Source organism: Euwallacea fornicatus, chromosome 22 (assembly GCF_040115645.1).
Source record: "Euwallacea fornicatus isolate EFF26 chromosome 22, ASM4011564v1, whole genome shotgun sequence".
NCBI lineage: Eukaryota > Metazoa > Arthropoda > Insecta > Coleoptera > Curculionidae > Euwallacea > Euwallacea fornicatus.
In genome coordinates this window covers 1,829,216-1,846,167 of record NC_089562.1, presented here as the reverse complement: position 1 = coordinate 1,846,167, position 16,952 = coordinate 1,829,216, and the positions used below count along the sequence as shown (strand labels likewise).

Genomic DNA, 16,952 nt, shown 5'->3' with positions numbered 1-16,952 from the left:
TAATATAAATATATTAAAACTGTTGTCTCAAAGTAGTATATTATATTTAAATCACAATAAATAAAACAACCACAACAAGAACATCCATTAAAAAGCGTAGTGAGCTACCCCGGAATCAAAAGCTACGTGTGCAACTGTTGGAGCGGCAGAGTAAGTGACTCCCAAGAGAGGAGCTGGTCCTACTCGAGCTATGGGTGCAGCAACTTCTCTGCTATAAGCTATGGTGGGAGCAGCAACAGTTCCGCCATAAGCTATGGTGGGAGTGGCTGCGTATCTTAATCCAGGGTTGGAAATTCTGACATCGGCTTTTCTCACACTAGAAAAAGGGGTGTCGATGCTCTTACTGTAAGTGGAGATTTGGCCTAAGTTGCCAACTGAACGGTAAATATTGGAGGATTGAGAGGTGATTGCTGGGGCTGAGTAAGACAGAGGGGTAGAGGCGTAAGTCAGAGCTGGTTGACTCAGAAAGCCTGCCCTAGCCAATGCGAGGGTTGCACATAAGATGACACACTGAAAAATAAAGTTATTTCTTTTTTTTACCATATAGAGATTTGTATTTCTTACCTTAAAAGCCATTTTCCTGTTCTCTGCACCGAAACTTGGGTTATTGGTATTACTTGATACCTTTAAGTCGACTGATACCTTCCTCTAAATTTAACCACCTATTTATACCGTCAAGTACCACATGGACGCAATGGGCATCATTATAACCAGTTCGTTGTTGGGCAATGCAATTTGTTTATTTTTCTTTATGTCTCTTGCGGCTCCCAACTAAATTTCAAGTGCAACTTCCAAGAAAATGGATTAAGGTCGCGAGCGTTTAATGTTAAGGTAGTTGAGTCTTTTTGTATTTTACTGGAGAAGGTCGGGTTAATTGAGAGACCTGTTACTTATTCGGAAGGAGATAGAGTGATTTTGCCTTGAATTTTTGTTCGAAAAATCAATAACATGTTTTTAAGTTTTTTTTGTCGCATTATAAGCATTTGTGCCGCCAACATTTTTTCAATAATAATAAGAAAGCAGTTACATCGGTACTTTCGTTTTTGACCTAAACATTGTCCTTCACTTAATCTGCTTAATGATCTCATCAATCGTGGGGCTTTAATGTCAAGAACTCGTGCGTATAAGTTAATTTGCAAATAACGGGCTATAAGAATAAAACAAATTTATTTAAAGTAGTCCAAATTGGTGCAAGAACGATTGGTAATGATAAGATCGTTGGTTGAAAACTTACTTTGTAATATTAAAATAGTTCTATCTATTCTGGAGAATATAATATGTGTTTTTGATTCTGATAATAATTGATTTTGTTAGCATTGCTCCACTGAGATTTTTGAGCGTTGTCTTCCCTTTACTAAGGTTTTGTTTTATTTTTATTGATTGGTAACAAATTGAACATATTATTTAATTTATTATTAGTTGAAATGGTTATTTATTAAAATATTAATAGTTTAAAAGTAATATTCAGTTTATTACAACATCATTTTCAATACATCCAAATTTCCTGTCGCTTTAGTATGCAACCAACTATACTTCTGCGAAACATTGCGTTTCGTCCGAAGGATTTATTTGTCATTGCGTCACTGCAAATTAATTCTTCGAAGTTTACTTCGAAAACAATTGCCCAGACATTTAATTTCTTTTTATCAAATTGGATTAAAGAAGGACAGACGTTTAGATTTATGATCTGTTCATGTCTGTAGCGTTTTTCCTTTGACAGAGAATTTTTTATAGTTATAAAAGTTGAAATTCAAATGTAACCGAACTTCTGAGCCTCAAGTTCAGTTACCAAATACTTTTGTAGGTGGTTGCAGTTCTCCTGTGTGCTTCGAGATGATCCTTTGAGTTCCTAAGCACCCTAAATTGTAAGTATTTCCAATAGTGCTTCCATAAAATGACATAGCCCATTCTTCCCTTCATCTTATAAATTCTCCAATTTTAACAACTTTAAAACTTTTCCGCTCAGCTTTACATTTTAACAAATATGTAATCATTAGTATGTGTAAATGTATACAACATGCATTAGCAATGGTGTATCGATATCCTCGGGTGTAGAGGTTTTTTCTACCTTAATGTTGCCGCTATCATTTGAAAAGAGGACTTTCGTCGAAATCTGTATATTTACATCTTTCGTAAAGATCGAGTTTTGGGTTTTGTGTACATTTTCCTGCGTCCTACTTTATGGGTAAGATGCTAAGGGGTTTTATTATCGTATTTGGCGTCAAGATCATTTAAAATTAAAAAAAAAAAAATTTTATAAGGAATAAATATTTCCTGCATGAACGCATATTTTTTTACTCAAAAACCTGAGCAATGAAATAGAAATCAGGACACTTGAGTTTGAAATTTTCCATTCTAATCTTTAAGAATAACACCTTTAACAGATCATAACTTCTGTCCTGTCAAAATTCCAAAACCTCAATGCCCAACGCTAACAAACACGTTCCAAAATGGTATACATGAAGTAACAGCTACTCTTGAATGCGATATGTAAATGTCAAAGATACTTGGACTATTAAAAATTTGTAAAGTGAATTGATTATGTACATTAACAAAAGATGTTTTGAACTATCCACAAATCGCCTAGTGATAAGTATTATATACGCCATTTGCGCTTGTGAAAAACCTCTTAAGTAGAGGTCTTCATAGATATGCAAGATGGTTTTTAACTATTATGATAAACTACAATGTTCCTATACCAAACATAACAAATGTTTTCAAGTGTTTTCTTTTGCAAGATTAGCCAGGAAACGGTGTTAATTGTTCTCAACATAATAAAACGTTGATCAATTTTAGATTGTATAATGCAAATAAGAAAATAATAAATCTGTTCATTTAACTAAGAGTCTGTATTTTTGGAGTGGACCAGCATTACTCCTACATCTCTTAATAGGCAAAGAGAATCAAACAAATGGATGTATGTTAAGAAATGTTTTATTAAACATTTTAATGACAAATATAAGAACAGGAAAATAACTTTTACGTATTATTTCTATTTATAAGTTTGGTAAAAAGTCTACTGTAATGTGAGTAGCTTTAGTCCCCTTATTCACTGGTTGGTTTCGACCGAGGTCCATTGAAGCCTCCTGGTTATTGTTCATAACTTCCCGTGCGCTCCGCCCTCATTTTTATTTTGTGGACTTTTACCATATTTTTAGGCCATCGTTTTTAAGAATTTCATTTCTTTGCTTGGCAAATTAAAACTGATGTACTAATCCATTCTTTAGGTAACAAAACAAATACATTTTGTAAAATAAAAACCATTTATTAATGATAAAATATCACAGCTACAATGCTACTAAATGCATTATAGTCTACTTAAATACTAATGAGAAAACTAAATGTGCTATGGAATATAACAAACATCAGTCTTTAATATTTTACATTTACAACATACAAATTTTAAATTAGTATTAGTCTACTTCCTCGATAGTTGGTCCTCGAGGTCCACCAAAACCGCCCGCTTGCTGGCCGCAGCTTCCCCCAGGCATTCCGCCTCCGTAGTTGTTGCTTTGATTTTGCGGACCTCCACCATAGAGTTTGGCCATTAGTGGACTGCACACTGAAGTCAGGTGCTTCATCCTGTCCTCAAACTCCTCTTTCTCTGCCAAGGTATTAGCGTCCAACCATTTTAAGGTTTCATCACATTCTCTTTCCACTGTGGCTTTGTCTTGAGTACTGAGTTTGTCACCACAATCTTGTACTGCTTGTTTAAGTTGGAAGATGTAGGCCTCCAATGAGTTACGAGAGGCAACTTTTTCTTTTTGTTTTTCGTCCTCTTCTTTGTATCTTTCGGCCTCTGAGAGCATTCTGTCAATGTCTGCTTGAGATAGGCGACCTTTGTCGTTCTTGATGGTGATATTCTTTTCCTTGCCCGAACTGGTATCTTTAGCAGAGACATTGAGGATTCCATTGGCGTCCAAATCGAAGGTGACTTCGATTTTTGGCACTCCTCGAGGAGCTGGAGGGATACCCGTCAAGTCGAATGTTCCCAGAAGGTTGTTGTCCTTAGTCATGGCTCTTTCACCTTCGAAGACTTGGATAGTAACGGCTGGCTGATTGTCGGAGTATGTCGTGAAAATTTGTGACTGCTTGCACGGAATTCTGGCGTTTCGCTCGATGATTTTAGTCATCACTCCTCCAGCCGTTTCGATACCCATTGACAATGGTGTTACGTCGACTAATAGCACATCTTGAATTTTGCTGTCAGTTTCTCCACTGAGGACTGCGGCTTGGACGGCTGCACCATACGCCACAGCTTCGTCAGGATTGATGCTCAAATTCAGTGGTTTTCCATTAAAGAAGTTCTGGAGCAATTGTTGGATTTTCGGAATTCTAGTCGAACCTCCCACTAATACAATGTCGTGGATAGAACCCTTGTCCATTTTGGCATCAGCAAGAGCCTTCTCCACTGGTTGAAGTGTCCCTCTAAACAGGTCTGCATTCAATTCTTCAAATCTGGCTCGAGTGAGTTTAGTGTAGAAATCAATGCCTTCAAATAATGCATCGATTTCTATGGACGCTTCAGTGCTTGAAGACAAAGTCCTCTTGGCACGTTCTGCTGCTGTTCTCAGCCTCCTCAAAGCTCTAGGATTTGAACGAAGATCTTTCTTGTATTTCCTCTTAAATTCGTCTGCCAAGTGGTTGACTAATCGGTTGTCAAAGTCTTCTCCTCCAAGATGCGTGTCACCAGCTGTGGCTCTTACTTCAAACAGAGATCCCTCGTCAATGGTGAGAATGGAAACGTCAAAGGTACCTCCACCCAAATCAAAGATGAGCACATTTCTTTCCCCTTTCAAATTCTTGTCCAAGCCATAGGCCAAGGCGGCTGCAGTGGGCTCATTGATAATTCTTAAAACGTTCAATCCTGCTATAACTCCAGCATCTTTGGTTGCTTGCCTTTGGGAGTCGTTGAAGTAGGCAGGTACAGTAATAACTGCATCCTTAATGGTTTGTCCCAAGTAGGCTTCAGCAGTCTCCTTCATCTTGGTTAAAATCATGGAGCTCACTTCTTCAGGTGCAAATTTCTTTGCTTCTCCCTTATAATCAACTTGGATCTTAGGCTTGCCTCCATCACTTACGACTTTAAAAGGCCAGTGCTTGATGTCCTGCTGGATTTTAGGATCGTCATACTTGCGTCCAATCAACCTTTTAGCGTCGAAGACTGTGTTTGAGGGATTCATGGCGACTTGGTTTTTGGCAGCATCCCCAATGAGCCGCTCACTGTCAGTGAAGGCCACATAACTGGGGGTCGTTCTGTTCCCTTGGTCGTTAGCGATGATCTCCACTTTCCCGTGCTCCCAGACACCCACACAGGAATATGTGGTGCCTAAATCGATACCGACGGCCGGAGCTTTCTTCACCATCTTGTTTGTTTTTGTTATAATTCACTGGATAAAATCACTAATACTTTATGATAAAACACTGCAAAATGTTTCTTGCTTTGGATCGAGTATAAAACTTTTGCTTTATTGACTTGTTCGTATCGCTTGTTTGAATCAACTGAAAACAGCGGTAAACGAAGCTGCTTTTATATTTCGAATCGTACGTACTCGACAAGTTTCGAACGCTCTAGAAGCATAACGGATGAAAATAGCGTGGAGAAAACAGCTGTTTCTAGATTGTTACCAAGTTTTATAGGGAGAGACAAATAAGTACATAAATATTATCGAAACCTAATACAAGAAGTCTACGGTTAAGTGTACTAACAATGTTGGTCAAATATCTGGTAATATTACAATGATTTCATGAAAACGTTGAAATGAAAACGTAGCACTGCCAAATGTAGTAATTTTGATAGAAATAATTTTTCCGACAAATTTGCCAGTACATTGATTCAGTGGCTTTAAGAGTTTTAACGATGGAATTGCTTGATACGGTTTTAAGAAAAGTGCGTTTTAAGGCAAATTTCCATATTATGACATTCCTATTAATGAAGTCGCGAAGAACTATTAATTTTTTGGATTCAGGAAAAGCGAAGTCACAATAAGTGTCCCTTTTTTGGCTTACATGATGATTTTTGAAAAGTTGATAAAGAAGTTATAGAATTAACTTACTGCATGTTTACATACATACATACTATATCTTAAATATCATAGTTTAAAATTACGCAGTTACAGTTTTTAATTATTTCAAAAGCATAATCAAAATCTTTCAACCATTAACCATACCATTCAACCATTACCATAACGTAAACACAGCTGCCTTCCAAAATCATTGTTAAATTCCAAATTTGGGACACCCTATACTACACGGCATAACGAGGTTCGAGATTATTCTGAATCATTATAGATTAACCACTGCACGGGGCGCCATCGATCGACAAGATTCTCGACTAACGTAGAATTTAAGCATAGGAAATGATAACTCGAATGAACATTCTAGAACTGGTTTATTTCTAGAACTACTAATTGATTCCACTTTTAGCAAACAACGCTCTTAATGCTGTTTACAAGAATTTTTTTTGTTAATAAACTTAAGGTTAAGTTAAGGTTTGATAAAAATTTTAAAAAGTAGTGTATTGTTTAGCTTATGAAAATATAGTCAAATTAAAAATGTGTGCTGGATGCAACTATTATGAATGTGAAAAATAAAATATTAAAGAGATGTAGTATTGAGCGTTCTTTGCAATTCGTTTAATATATAGTTTGAAATGTTTCTTCTTATGTCATTATTTGACATACAATAACGTTCTATTAAATCATCCCTATAGTGTATGTATCACTTATTTTGTTTGAGGCTTCTGAGTAAATGTTTTTACTGAGTACCACAAAAAGGCGAAGAAAGTAGCCAAAAAGTTGTCTCTATGTCTAAGTCAACAAACAATTGTTGATGATATCTTTTCAGATCTCATGACAGATAAACATCTGTTCATTTTAGTACAATCTTATTTCTGTCGAGTCCCTTCTTCCCATCCACAAGGATCCTTGCACATTGTTAACATTTTTTGTTCAATTATGTCCGAATAGAACAAGTTCTTTTAGATCTGACTAAAAATAGGCATTTGATAATTTTAAATAATTTTTGTTCTGTTCATACTTCGAGTTTTCTCTAAAAATATTAAACTATATCTATTTCCTGTAACTTCGGTTTCTTTATAGTGTTACCACAAAAACCTTCATAAAGGTCGAAGCCAGTATTTTGAAAATTAATTGCTTATCTGTAAATAATAAAAATAAAAAAAAAACGTTAATTAGTAGCCAGAAAGATTAAAAGGACGTTATAAATACTAATGTATCATTAAGTTCTAAGGAACCTGGAATAAATAATGGAAGTATCCACGTGCCTACATACCGGAAACACATTTGTGGAAAAATAAATACACTCTTTGAGACACTGTATATTTTTGGGCATAATTTCATAAAGCGATCTTCTAGAATAACGCAGCGTCCTACCGTTAATCGATGTGGAGCTTCTAGATTGTTCGAACGTTTTCGAATCTCCTCGGCCGACATATATAAGCAGATCCGCGCGGCAGGCTAGTCAGTCAATCTAAATACAGCGATACAGTTGAAACAACAAGTGAAAGCTATATACGAGCGAATAAAGTATACTATTGTGCTATAACCAGTATTTTCATCAAGTGAATTTTTGTGATAAAACAAGTGAAAATGGTGAAGAAAGCTCCGGCCGTCGGTATCGATTTAGGCACCACATATTCCTGTGTGGGTGTCTGGGAGCACGGGAAAGTGGAGATCATCGCTAACGACCAAGGGAACAGAACGACCCCCAGTTATGTGGCCTTCACTGACAGTGAGCGGCTCATTGGGGATGCTGCCAAAAACCAAGTCGCCATGAATCCCTCAAACACAGTCTTCGACGCTAAAAGGTTGATTGGACGCAAGTATGACGATCCTAAAATCCAGCAGGACATCAAGCACTGGCCTTTTAAAGTCGTAAGTGATGGAGGCAAGCCTAAGATCCAAGTTGATTATAAGGGAGAAGCAAAGAAATTTGCACCTGAAGAAGTGAGCTCCATGATTTTAACCAAGATGAAGGAGACTGCTGAAGCCTACTTGGGACAAACCATTAAGGATGCAGTTATTACTGTACCTGCCTACTTCAACGACTCCCAAAGGCAAGCAACCAAAGATGCTGGAGTTATAGCAGGATTGAACGTTTTAAGAATTATCAATGAGCCCACTGCAGCCGCCTTGGCCTATGGCTTGGACAAGAATTTGAAAGGGGAAAGAAATGTGCTCATCTTTGATTTGGGTGGAGGTACCTTTGACGTTTCCATTCTCACCATTGACGAGGGATCTCTGTTTGAAGTAAGAGCCACAGCTGGTGACACGCATCTTGGAGGAGAAGACTTTGACAACCGATTAGTCAACCACTTGGCAGACGAATTTAAGAGGAAATACAAGAAAGATCTTCGTTCAAATCCTAGAGCTTTGAGGAGGCTGAGAACAGCAGCAGAACGTGCCAAGAGGACTTTGTCTTCAAGCACTGAAGCGTCCATAGAAATCGATGCATTATTTGAAGGCATTGATTTCTACACTAAACTCACTCGAGCCAGATTTGAAGAATTGAATGCAGACCTGTTTAGAGGGACACTTCAACCAGTGGAGAAGGCTCTTGCTGATGCCAAAATGGACAAGGGTTCTATCCACGACATTGTATTAGTGGGAGGTTCGACTAGAATTCCGAAAATCCAACAATTGCTCCAGAACTTCTTTAATGGAAAACCACTGAATTTGAGCATCAATCCTGACGAAGCTGTGGCGTATGGTGCAGCCGTCCAAGCCGCAGTCCTCAGTGGAGAAACTGACAGCAAAATTCAAGATGTGCTATTAGTCGACGTAACACCATTGTCAATGGGTATCGAAACGGCTGGAGGAGTGATGACTAAAATCATCGAGCGAAACGCCAGAATTCCGTGCAAGCAGTCACAAATTTTCACGACATACTCCGACAATCAGCCAGCCGTTACTATCCAAGTCTTCGAAGGTGAAAGAGCCATGACTAAGGACAACAACCTTCTGGGAACATTCGACTTGACGGGTATCCCTCCAGCTCCTCGAGGAGTGCCAAAAATCGAAGTCACCTTCGATTTGGACGCCAATGGAATCCTCAATGTCTCTGCTAAAGATACCAGTTCGGGCAAGGAAAAGAATATCACCATCAAGAACGACAAAGGTCGCCTATCTCAAGCAGACATTGACAGAATGCTCTCAGAGGCCGAAAGATACAAAGAAGAGGACGAAAAACAAAAAGAAAAAGTTGCCTCTCGTAACTCATTGGAGGCCTACATCTTCCAACTTAAACAAGCAGTACAAGATTGTGGTGACAAACTCAGTACTCAAGACAAAGCCACAGTGGAAAGAGAATGTGATGAAACCTTAAAATGGTTGGACGCTAATACCTTGGCAGAGAAAGAGGAGTTTGAGGACAGGATGAAGCACCTGACTTCAGTGTGCAGTCCACTAATGGCCAAACTCTATGGTGGAGGTCCGCAAAATCAAAGCAACAACTACGGAGGCGGAATGCCTGGGGGAAGCTGCGGCCAGCAAGCGGGCGGTTTTGGTGGACCTCGAGGACCAACTATCGAGGAAGTGGACTAAGTCACTAATGGGACAGTTTTGACCAGATTAGTAAATAGATACTCTTAAAGACTGAAAATAAGCATGTAAAAATTAAATTAGATTTGTTCCTTTTAGATTTAGTGTTTAATGTATATTGAGATATAAGACTTTATTTATTGTATTTACTATTAAATTGTTTTAATAAAACACAATTTAAATTATATCATCGTGTTTCATTGCCTAAAATATTGAAAGGGTCCAATAATACCATTGGTGTTTACCAAAAATATACAAATGTAAACATTTAACCAAATTCTCATTGCATACAACGTTGCTACAGTTTATTTCAAATAATTGATTGCTCATTTCCACAGGATTGTTTACATGTAAAACTACCTTAAACCCAAGGTCCTTCCCCTGATTGAATATACAAAACCTACATAACAAATTGATATAAGTGGTCTTTAATAAATAAAGCTATCACGATTGTTTTGCCATAGTTTGTGTTTCGATCGGGAAATACCCCATGTCATTTTCACAGATATATGATCAGTTTTGAAAACGGTTCTTGAAACATTTCATTTACGATTTCTTTCCTTAAAGGTTTTCTCAGACATTTCACATCTCGAAGTTACTAGCATTTATCTGTAAAAAACTGAAAATCTTAAAATTATTATTTATTTAAAAAAACTTGAGTAGTCGTTGAAACATCAACGACATGTCTTGGATAATTGGTTATCAGTCAGACATTTAATTAGCAATTAGCGTCATCAACGTCTTATTTATACAGTTTATTGTCTGTAATATTATTCATAGTAAAAGTTTTTTAATGATCACCCGTTATCTACAATTGATATACATGTAAAGAAAATTTTACTCCATCATTCTGTCAAGAGAAGTAGATATGGGAAAAATATTTTTGTGATTTATGTCTCTGTTAGTAGAAAAAGTAATTAGTAGTTCTGAAATGTTTCATTAGTTACAAAAATGGAATATATATCCCAGGAAAACTACGCAAATTCCTTTACCAAAGATTTTTTTTTAATTTAAATTGGGTCATATTACAAGAATAAAATTTAACTATAGACTTTTGAAGCATCAAGAGTAACTAAAATAGATATGATTCTGGGGAAAAAAATTCCATGTAATTATTATGTATTTTTTGGCGTTGAATTAGTTTGTAATTGTATTACGTAGGTCAAATGCATATTTCACAAAAGTTTGATCTTTGTTGTTTAAATGGTGTTGATAAAGTAAGGTGTCTACGCATAACCAAGTTACTATCACACATTATCAAAAGAGAATATAAATGTTAGATAATAATTATTAAAGTGTTCTATTTTTTCTTTGATTGATTAAAAAGGTGTTTTTTTTATGAAACACAATAGATTATAAAGTGTAAATTGTACTACACAGGCAGTAAAAAAATATTTTCCTGTTGTGTAGCAATATTTCAAATGGACACTTTTAGGTGTCATTCAAATCGGAATTGCAACATTAAATGCCGGAATTATAATATCGGCAATATTATTTCCCCAGTAGTAATACATACATCATAAACGTACATAAAACGTTGATCTTCGCGTGTCTTAATGGTTTTTCAGATTTCCATTAGCAGCGAAATTGAACAGCGTTGTATATTACATGTATAGTTTAAATAAAAACCGAAAAAAATTGGCAGTTTTGATGGTAAATAAAATTTTTTGGCTAGTTTTTCTCCGATGAATCTAGAATGTCAAATTGTTTAGAAAATATTTAAAAAGTGATAAATAAGAATGGCAAAAACGCAAATGATGCTTCCTAAAAGCTTAGAATAATACTATCAATTTTATTTCTAACACTTTGGTTTAATATCTTTGACTATTTGTCCAAAAATAATATAACTTTTCTAATCATGTGAAAACCTGTAGATATTACACATTTCAAAGTATGCTTTGCATGAGCACACTGAGAAACTTATATGCATATGTACCAGGTCTGTAAATATGAAACCGGAATCTTTTAATAAAAAGTATAACTTAGCTGCGCAATAATTATAAAAAATATTTTATTCGAAATATTTCCCATCGTTAAATATACATTTTTCCCATCTCTCTGGCAATTTGTGGATGCCACGCCAAAAGAACTGTTGTTCTTTTGAGACAAACCATTCATCAAGCCATTTTTTAACTGTTTCGTAAGAGGTGAAGTGCTGTTCTGCAAGAGCGTGTCCCATCGATGCAAATAAGTGATAATTGGATGGTGCTAAGTCGGGTGAATAAGCCGCATGCCATAGTACTTCCCAATGAAACGTCCCAATCGTTTCCTTCACCAGTTTTGCAATGTGTGATCGTGCATTATCATCAAGCAATATCACCTTGTGTTGCCGTTCTTGATATTCTGGTCGTCTTTCACGCAAAGCTCGATGCAAGTCCATCACTTGTTGTCGGTAACGTTCAGTATTAACTGTTTCTCCAGGTTTCAGCAGCTCATAATAAATTACGCCTTTTTGATCCAGTTATATGATCACCCCATAAAGGCTTATTGCCTTGATGGTATAAACATATACATAATTCTATGACCGAGTGTTACGTTTAGAAGACCATAAATTGTCTTAGGCTAATGTTAGGGATGCCGAGGGAGATTCGGATCTTACATGGGTTTGTTGGTTGCAGTCATAACATAGACCAACAGATTTATTAGTCTGGCTAACGATGGTATTTTCGGGGAGGGGCTCAAAACGAGCATGTTTTTTCCTAGTTAGTTCTTAAGCTGATGTGGTGACCGAATCAACTCAATATATTCAGATCGTAATCCATTGAACAATAAATTATTTATAAAATAAATAATTATTTTTCTTTATGTTCACGATCCACCGATAAAATTGGCGCAGTCGGTAGGATCCTTTCGGGTGTATCAGAAAAGTGAAAAATTCGGAAAATCGAGTGTTCGAGTGTTGACGACCCAACTAAGAGGCGTTACATCTTCGTGATCTCCACTTTTTCGAAGACCACCCCAACTGGCACCTTCTGTTCCAACAGTTCAGAAAGGATCTCCCCAACCACGGACCAGACCTTGAGACTCCTGGCACACGACAGTGCACCAGAAGGACATATTGGCCTACGCTGGTGTCCACTACAAACGGAAGCCTACCTGAGAAGTGAATCTCCTTGGCGAAACTCCGTTTGATACAGGAAGGAAGCTGGAAACACAGTGAGTCGTCTCCTTTAGCTAGACAACCTGTTATTAGTTCATGAAAAAATTCAAGAAGCAAACATTAAGTGAGATAACTTATCCACGAATCGGGAAACATTTAGACGCTAGTAATAGTTCAAATTCAGAAACCTATATTAAGCAACTCTACAACGAAATAAGTGTACTAGACGTAAATAAGATGGCCGACGCTTTGAGATCGACTGTCACTCTCTTGAAAACTTTTGACGGGACACCATCCCGCTTAGAATTCTTCATAACCCAAATTGATACTTTTCACACACGATACTTTAATAACGACCCATCTCAACAGGAATATGTATTGCTTGCTATAAAGTCAAAAATAATAAATGAAGCTGAAGATTTTATTTTAACTCGACCAGATTTAAAAACCTGGGCTGAGATCAGGATTGCTTTACAGCAAAAATTCAGCGATCCCATCACAAGGGCCAACTTACAGCAGCAACTTATATTCCTAACAAGAAAAAACGAGTCAATTCAAGACTATGTCCAGACGCTCAAAGCCTTAGTCACGAAAATTAGTACTAAAATATGTACCGAAGTCAACAATGCCGAAGCTCGAACAATATTGATTTCTCAGACGGAACTAACGGCAACTCAAAACCTCCTGTCAAACATCTCGAATGAATTAAGGACCTTACTCATAGTCCAAAACCCACAAAATCTTAACACCGCCCTCGACATCATTACAAATTACGAAATACTAACCAGTCAAACAACCTTTAAAAATAACTATTTGCAAAGGGCAAAACCACCCTCACATAATCCACAACTCTTTCGAAATCACAACCCAAACAGAAATCAAAATACTACACCCATCACCAATCAAATAACTCATCAAAATTCATCTTTCAGTCCCAATCAAAGAAGATTTGACCAAATACCTCAAATAAGATTTAATCAAGCACCCCAACAAAACTACCCGCGACCCATGTCCGGAGTTAGCACTATAAAAGGAAGGTTAACTCACGTCAGACCCCAACAAAATTACTATCAACCCCGTGCGCATTTAACAGAACGACCTAAATATACGGTACAAGAACTTACTCATTTAGAGAATAATGAAACCATTGATACCTATCCTGACGAATTAGACATTCAAGCCGATGATGATGCTGGATTTGAGGAAAATGTCGAAAGCCTAGCAGATCAAATTGAAAATTTTCACTTACAAGCCTTGGAAAAGAACCCTGTCTAAGCCTTAACAGCCATCAGATAAATCAGCTACCCTATATTCAGATCCCAAATTCTAACATAAAATTGCTTGTAGACACAGGTTCTTATGTTTCTATTCTGAGACCTTCCATAGCCGAAACATTCTATCCTGAAACCATTATCCCCTATCGTAGCATCCTCCAAACGTGCGCAGGTTCGAAAAAGACAACAGCTAGAGCAAAGATTCCCCTACTTTCAGGATACGGCATTTCGAAATCAATAGAATTTATCCTCTATCCATTCCATGAGTACTTTGATGGAGTACTAGGAATCAGAGACCTTTGCAGCTTAAAACTAAACATCGACTTGAAAAATGAAACTTTAAAGAACGAATACATATCAATCCCTTTTTCCTACAGAAAGGATTTTGACAATTTTATGATTGAACTTTCTCCTAAAACTATACAACGAACAATTTTCAAAACTAAATTACCTAACGAAACTACGTACATAATTAATCATTTCAGAAATGAACAAATCGAAATTCAACCAACGCTAGTAACCATCCACGATCAAACCTATACTATGGAAATCCTTAATCATACTGACCAAACCGTCACACTAAATTACAACATAAACGACAATCTATTTCTCGAACCTATAAATGTGGACAATTTTGAGTTTTTTCATTTTAAAGGTGATATCGAGCAAAGTCAAGAAACGCAGCATGAGGAAATTGAGTATAAATCTTTAGTTCGAGTCGAACAGTTGAATTCGGAAGAACGAACTGAACTAATGAAATTATTAAAGAAATATAATCGAGTCTTATACAAGCCAAATACTCCTTTGACTTTCACAAATCAAGTGAAACATGTCATCAGAACAACGGATGAGATACCAGTCCATGCAAAAAATTACAGGTATCCATACATTCACAAAGAGGAAATACATAGTCAAATCAACCAAATGTTACTAGACAAGATCATAAGACCTTCGAACTCTCCATGGAGCTCCCCAGTTTGGATAGTTCCAAAAAAAATAGATGCATCCGGCAAACGAAAATGGAGACTAGTCATTGACTACCGCAAACTTAACGAAAAGACAACCGACGACAGATATCCCCTGCCAAATATTACAGATATTTTAGACAAACTGGGTAAATGTCAATACTTTACGACGCTTGATTTAGCCAGTGGTTTCCATCAAATTGAGATGGATTCTGATAGCATAGAGAAGACCGCGTTCAACGCAGAGAACGGACATTACGAATTTACTCGAATGCCCTTTGGCTTAAAGAACGCGCCTTCCACCTTTCAACGTGCAATGGATAATGTTTTACGTGGACTACAAGGGAAAATCTGCCTTGTATACATGGACGACATTATCATCTATTCCACCAGTTTGCAAGAACATTTAAACTCCTTGAAACTAGTCTTTGATCGTCTTATCTCAAGTAACCTTAAAATTCAGCTGGATAAATCTGAATTCCTAAAGAAAACCGTCGAATTTTTGGGCCACGTTGTAACTCCTGACGGAATCAAACCAAATCCGAAAAAGGTAATCGCCATACGAAACTTTCCTATTCCCAGGACCCCCAAGGACATTAAATCATTTCTTGGCCTAATTGGTTATTATAGGAAGTTCATAAAAAATTTTGCCAAAATTACCAAACCTTTAACACAATGTTTAAAGAAGAATATTAAAATAACGCACAATAAGCAATTCACAGATGCCTTCAATCTTTGCAAAGAAATTTTAATGAACGATCCTATTCTATGCCATCCCGACTTTACCAAACCTTTTATACTCACGACAGACGCATCAGACTACGCAATCGGTGCTATACTATCACAAGGACCCATAGGAAAAGACCTACCCATCGCCTACGCGAGTAGAACCCTTAATAACGCAGAATGTAATTACTCCACTATCGAAAAAGAGCTTTTAGCCATTGTTTGGGCTACAAAGTATTTCAGGCCTTATCTATTCGGCACTAAATTTACCATAATTACCGATCATAAACCTCTCCAGTGGTTATTCTCTATAAAAGAACCCAATTCTAAATTAGTGCGATGGAGATTGAAACTACAAGAATATGATTATACAATTCAGTACAAAAAAGGTTCGAAAAATTCAAATGCAGACGCCCTTTCACGCCCGTCTAAAGAAATAAATCTTCTAGAAACGGAACCATCACATACACATGTATCGACTGATGTCGAAAAAAAAAGGACCGATGAGGATCAGTATCTGTGGCACGACAGGATTAAACATTTTTTCGAAACACAGGAAAACTTATTCGAAACCCCTACAAAAACTAAAAAAAAACAAAAGATTACCGTAGTCTCGGACATTCAAATAAAACCACCTAAGGAAAAACTCGGTAAGCTAAGCACAAGAACCGAGAGCACAGAAACAGCTGACGAAGATGTTTACATCCCCGAGAGGCCTGAAGTAAAAGAAAACATTGACCCAGAGACCGATACCATCCATACATCTTATGAAAATCCCATATTGGGAGCACCCTACGTGAATAAAAGTATTAATACTTATAAAAATCAGCTAATTTTTAAGTGGACAGAAAGTCAAAAACCTTACATCACGAGAACCGAACTATTCAAAACGAAAAGAAGACTGGTCCTTTTTATAAATAAAAATCCGGCAACAGAGGAAATTCAAGAACTTTTTGTACAACACCTGTCCCCCGATACTTACTGTTTACATTTCCCTTCAAAAGAACTCGAACCGATAATATTGAAAATTTTTCGGGAAACATTCCAGAACAACTCTTATACCCTCGTGATCTCTAATACCTTGTTAGAAGATGTCACTAATCCTGACGATCAAGCTGAAATAATCGAAAGATATCACACAACTAAGACAACACATAGAGGAATTACTGAAAATATCAAAAACATAAAGCAAGTATATTACTGGCCCAGCCTAGAAAAGAACGTTATAGACTTCATCAACACGTGTGATATTTGTCAAAAAACGAAATACGACAGACACCCATATAAAGTCATATTGAAACCTACACCGACCGGTTCTCGACCCTTT

The 16,952-nt window shown here is 36.9% G+C and overlaps 3 protein-coding genes across 3 annotated transcripts; 1 reads left to right on the top strand and 2 right to left on the bottom strand.

The window, feature by feature from the left end:
- Positions 1-27: 27 nt before the first annotated feature.
- LOC136346240 (cuticle protein 67-like) lies at positions 28-1,215 on the bottom strand. Its single transcript, XM_066295245.1, has 2 exons — positions 565-1,215; positions 28-510 (listed from the first exon to the last, which is right to left on the bottom strand). The coding sequence occupies exons 1-2, from the start codon at positions 574-576 to the stop codon at positions 88-90; spliced, it is 435 nt and encodes a 144-aa protein (XP_066151342.1). The 5' UTR covers positions 577-1,215; the 3' UTR covers positions 28-87.
- A 2,139-nt stretch (positions 1,216-3,354) lies between these two features.
- LOC136346219 (heat shock protein 70 A1-like) lies at positions 3,355-5,510 on the bottom strand. The gene has a single exon (XM_066295207.1). The coding sequence runs from the start codon at positions 5,364-5,366 to the stop codon at positions 3,414-3,416; it is 1,953 nt and encodes a 650-aa protein (XP_066151304.1). The 5' UTR covers positions 5,367-5,510; the 3' UTR covers positions 3,355-3,413.
- Positions 5,511-7,479: 1,969 nt separating this feature from the next.
- LOC136346218 (heat shock protein 70 A1-like) lies at positions 7,480-9,747 on the top strand. The gene has a single exon (XM_066295206.1). The coding sequence runs from the start codon at positions 7,611-7,613 to the stop codon at positions 9,561-9,563; it is 1,953 nt and encodes a 650-aa protein (XP_066151303.1). The 5' UTR covers positions 7,480-7,610; the 3' UTR covers positions 9,564-9,747.
- Positions 9,748-16,952: the final 7,205 nt, after the last annotated feature.

What these genes read in the sequence shown, in the direction of transcription:
- LOC136346219 (XM_066295207.1), bottom strand. Translation starts at nt 5,366, where the DNA reads ATGGTGAAGAAAGCTCCGGCCGTCGGTATCGATTTAGGCACCACATAT.
- LOC136346218 (XM_066295206.1), top strand. Translation starts at nt 7,611, where the DNA reads ATGGTGAAGAAAGCTCCGGCCGTCGGTATCGATTTAGGCACCACATAT.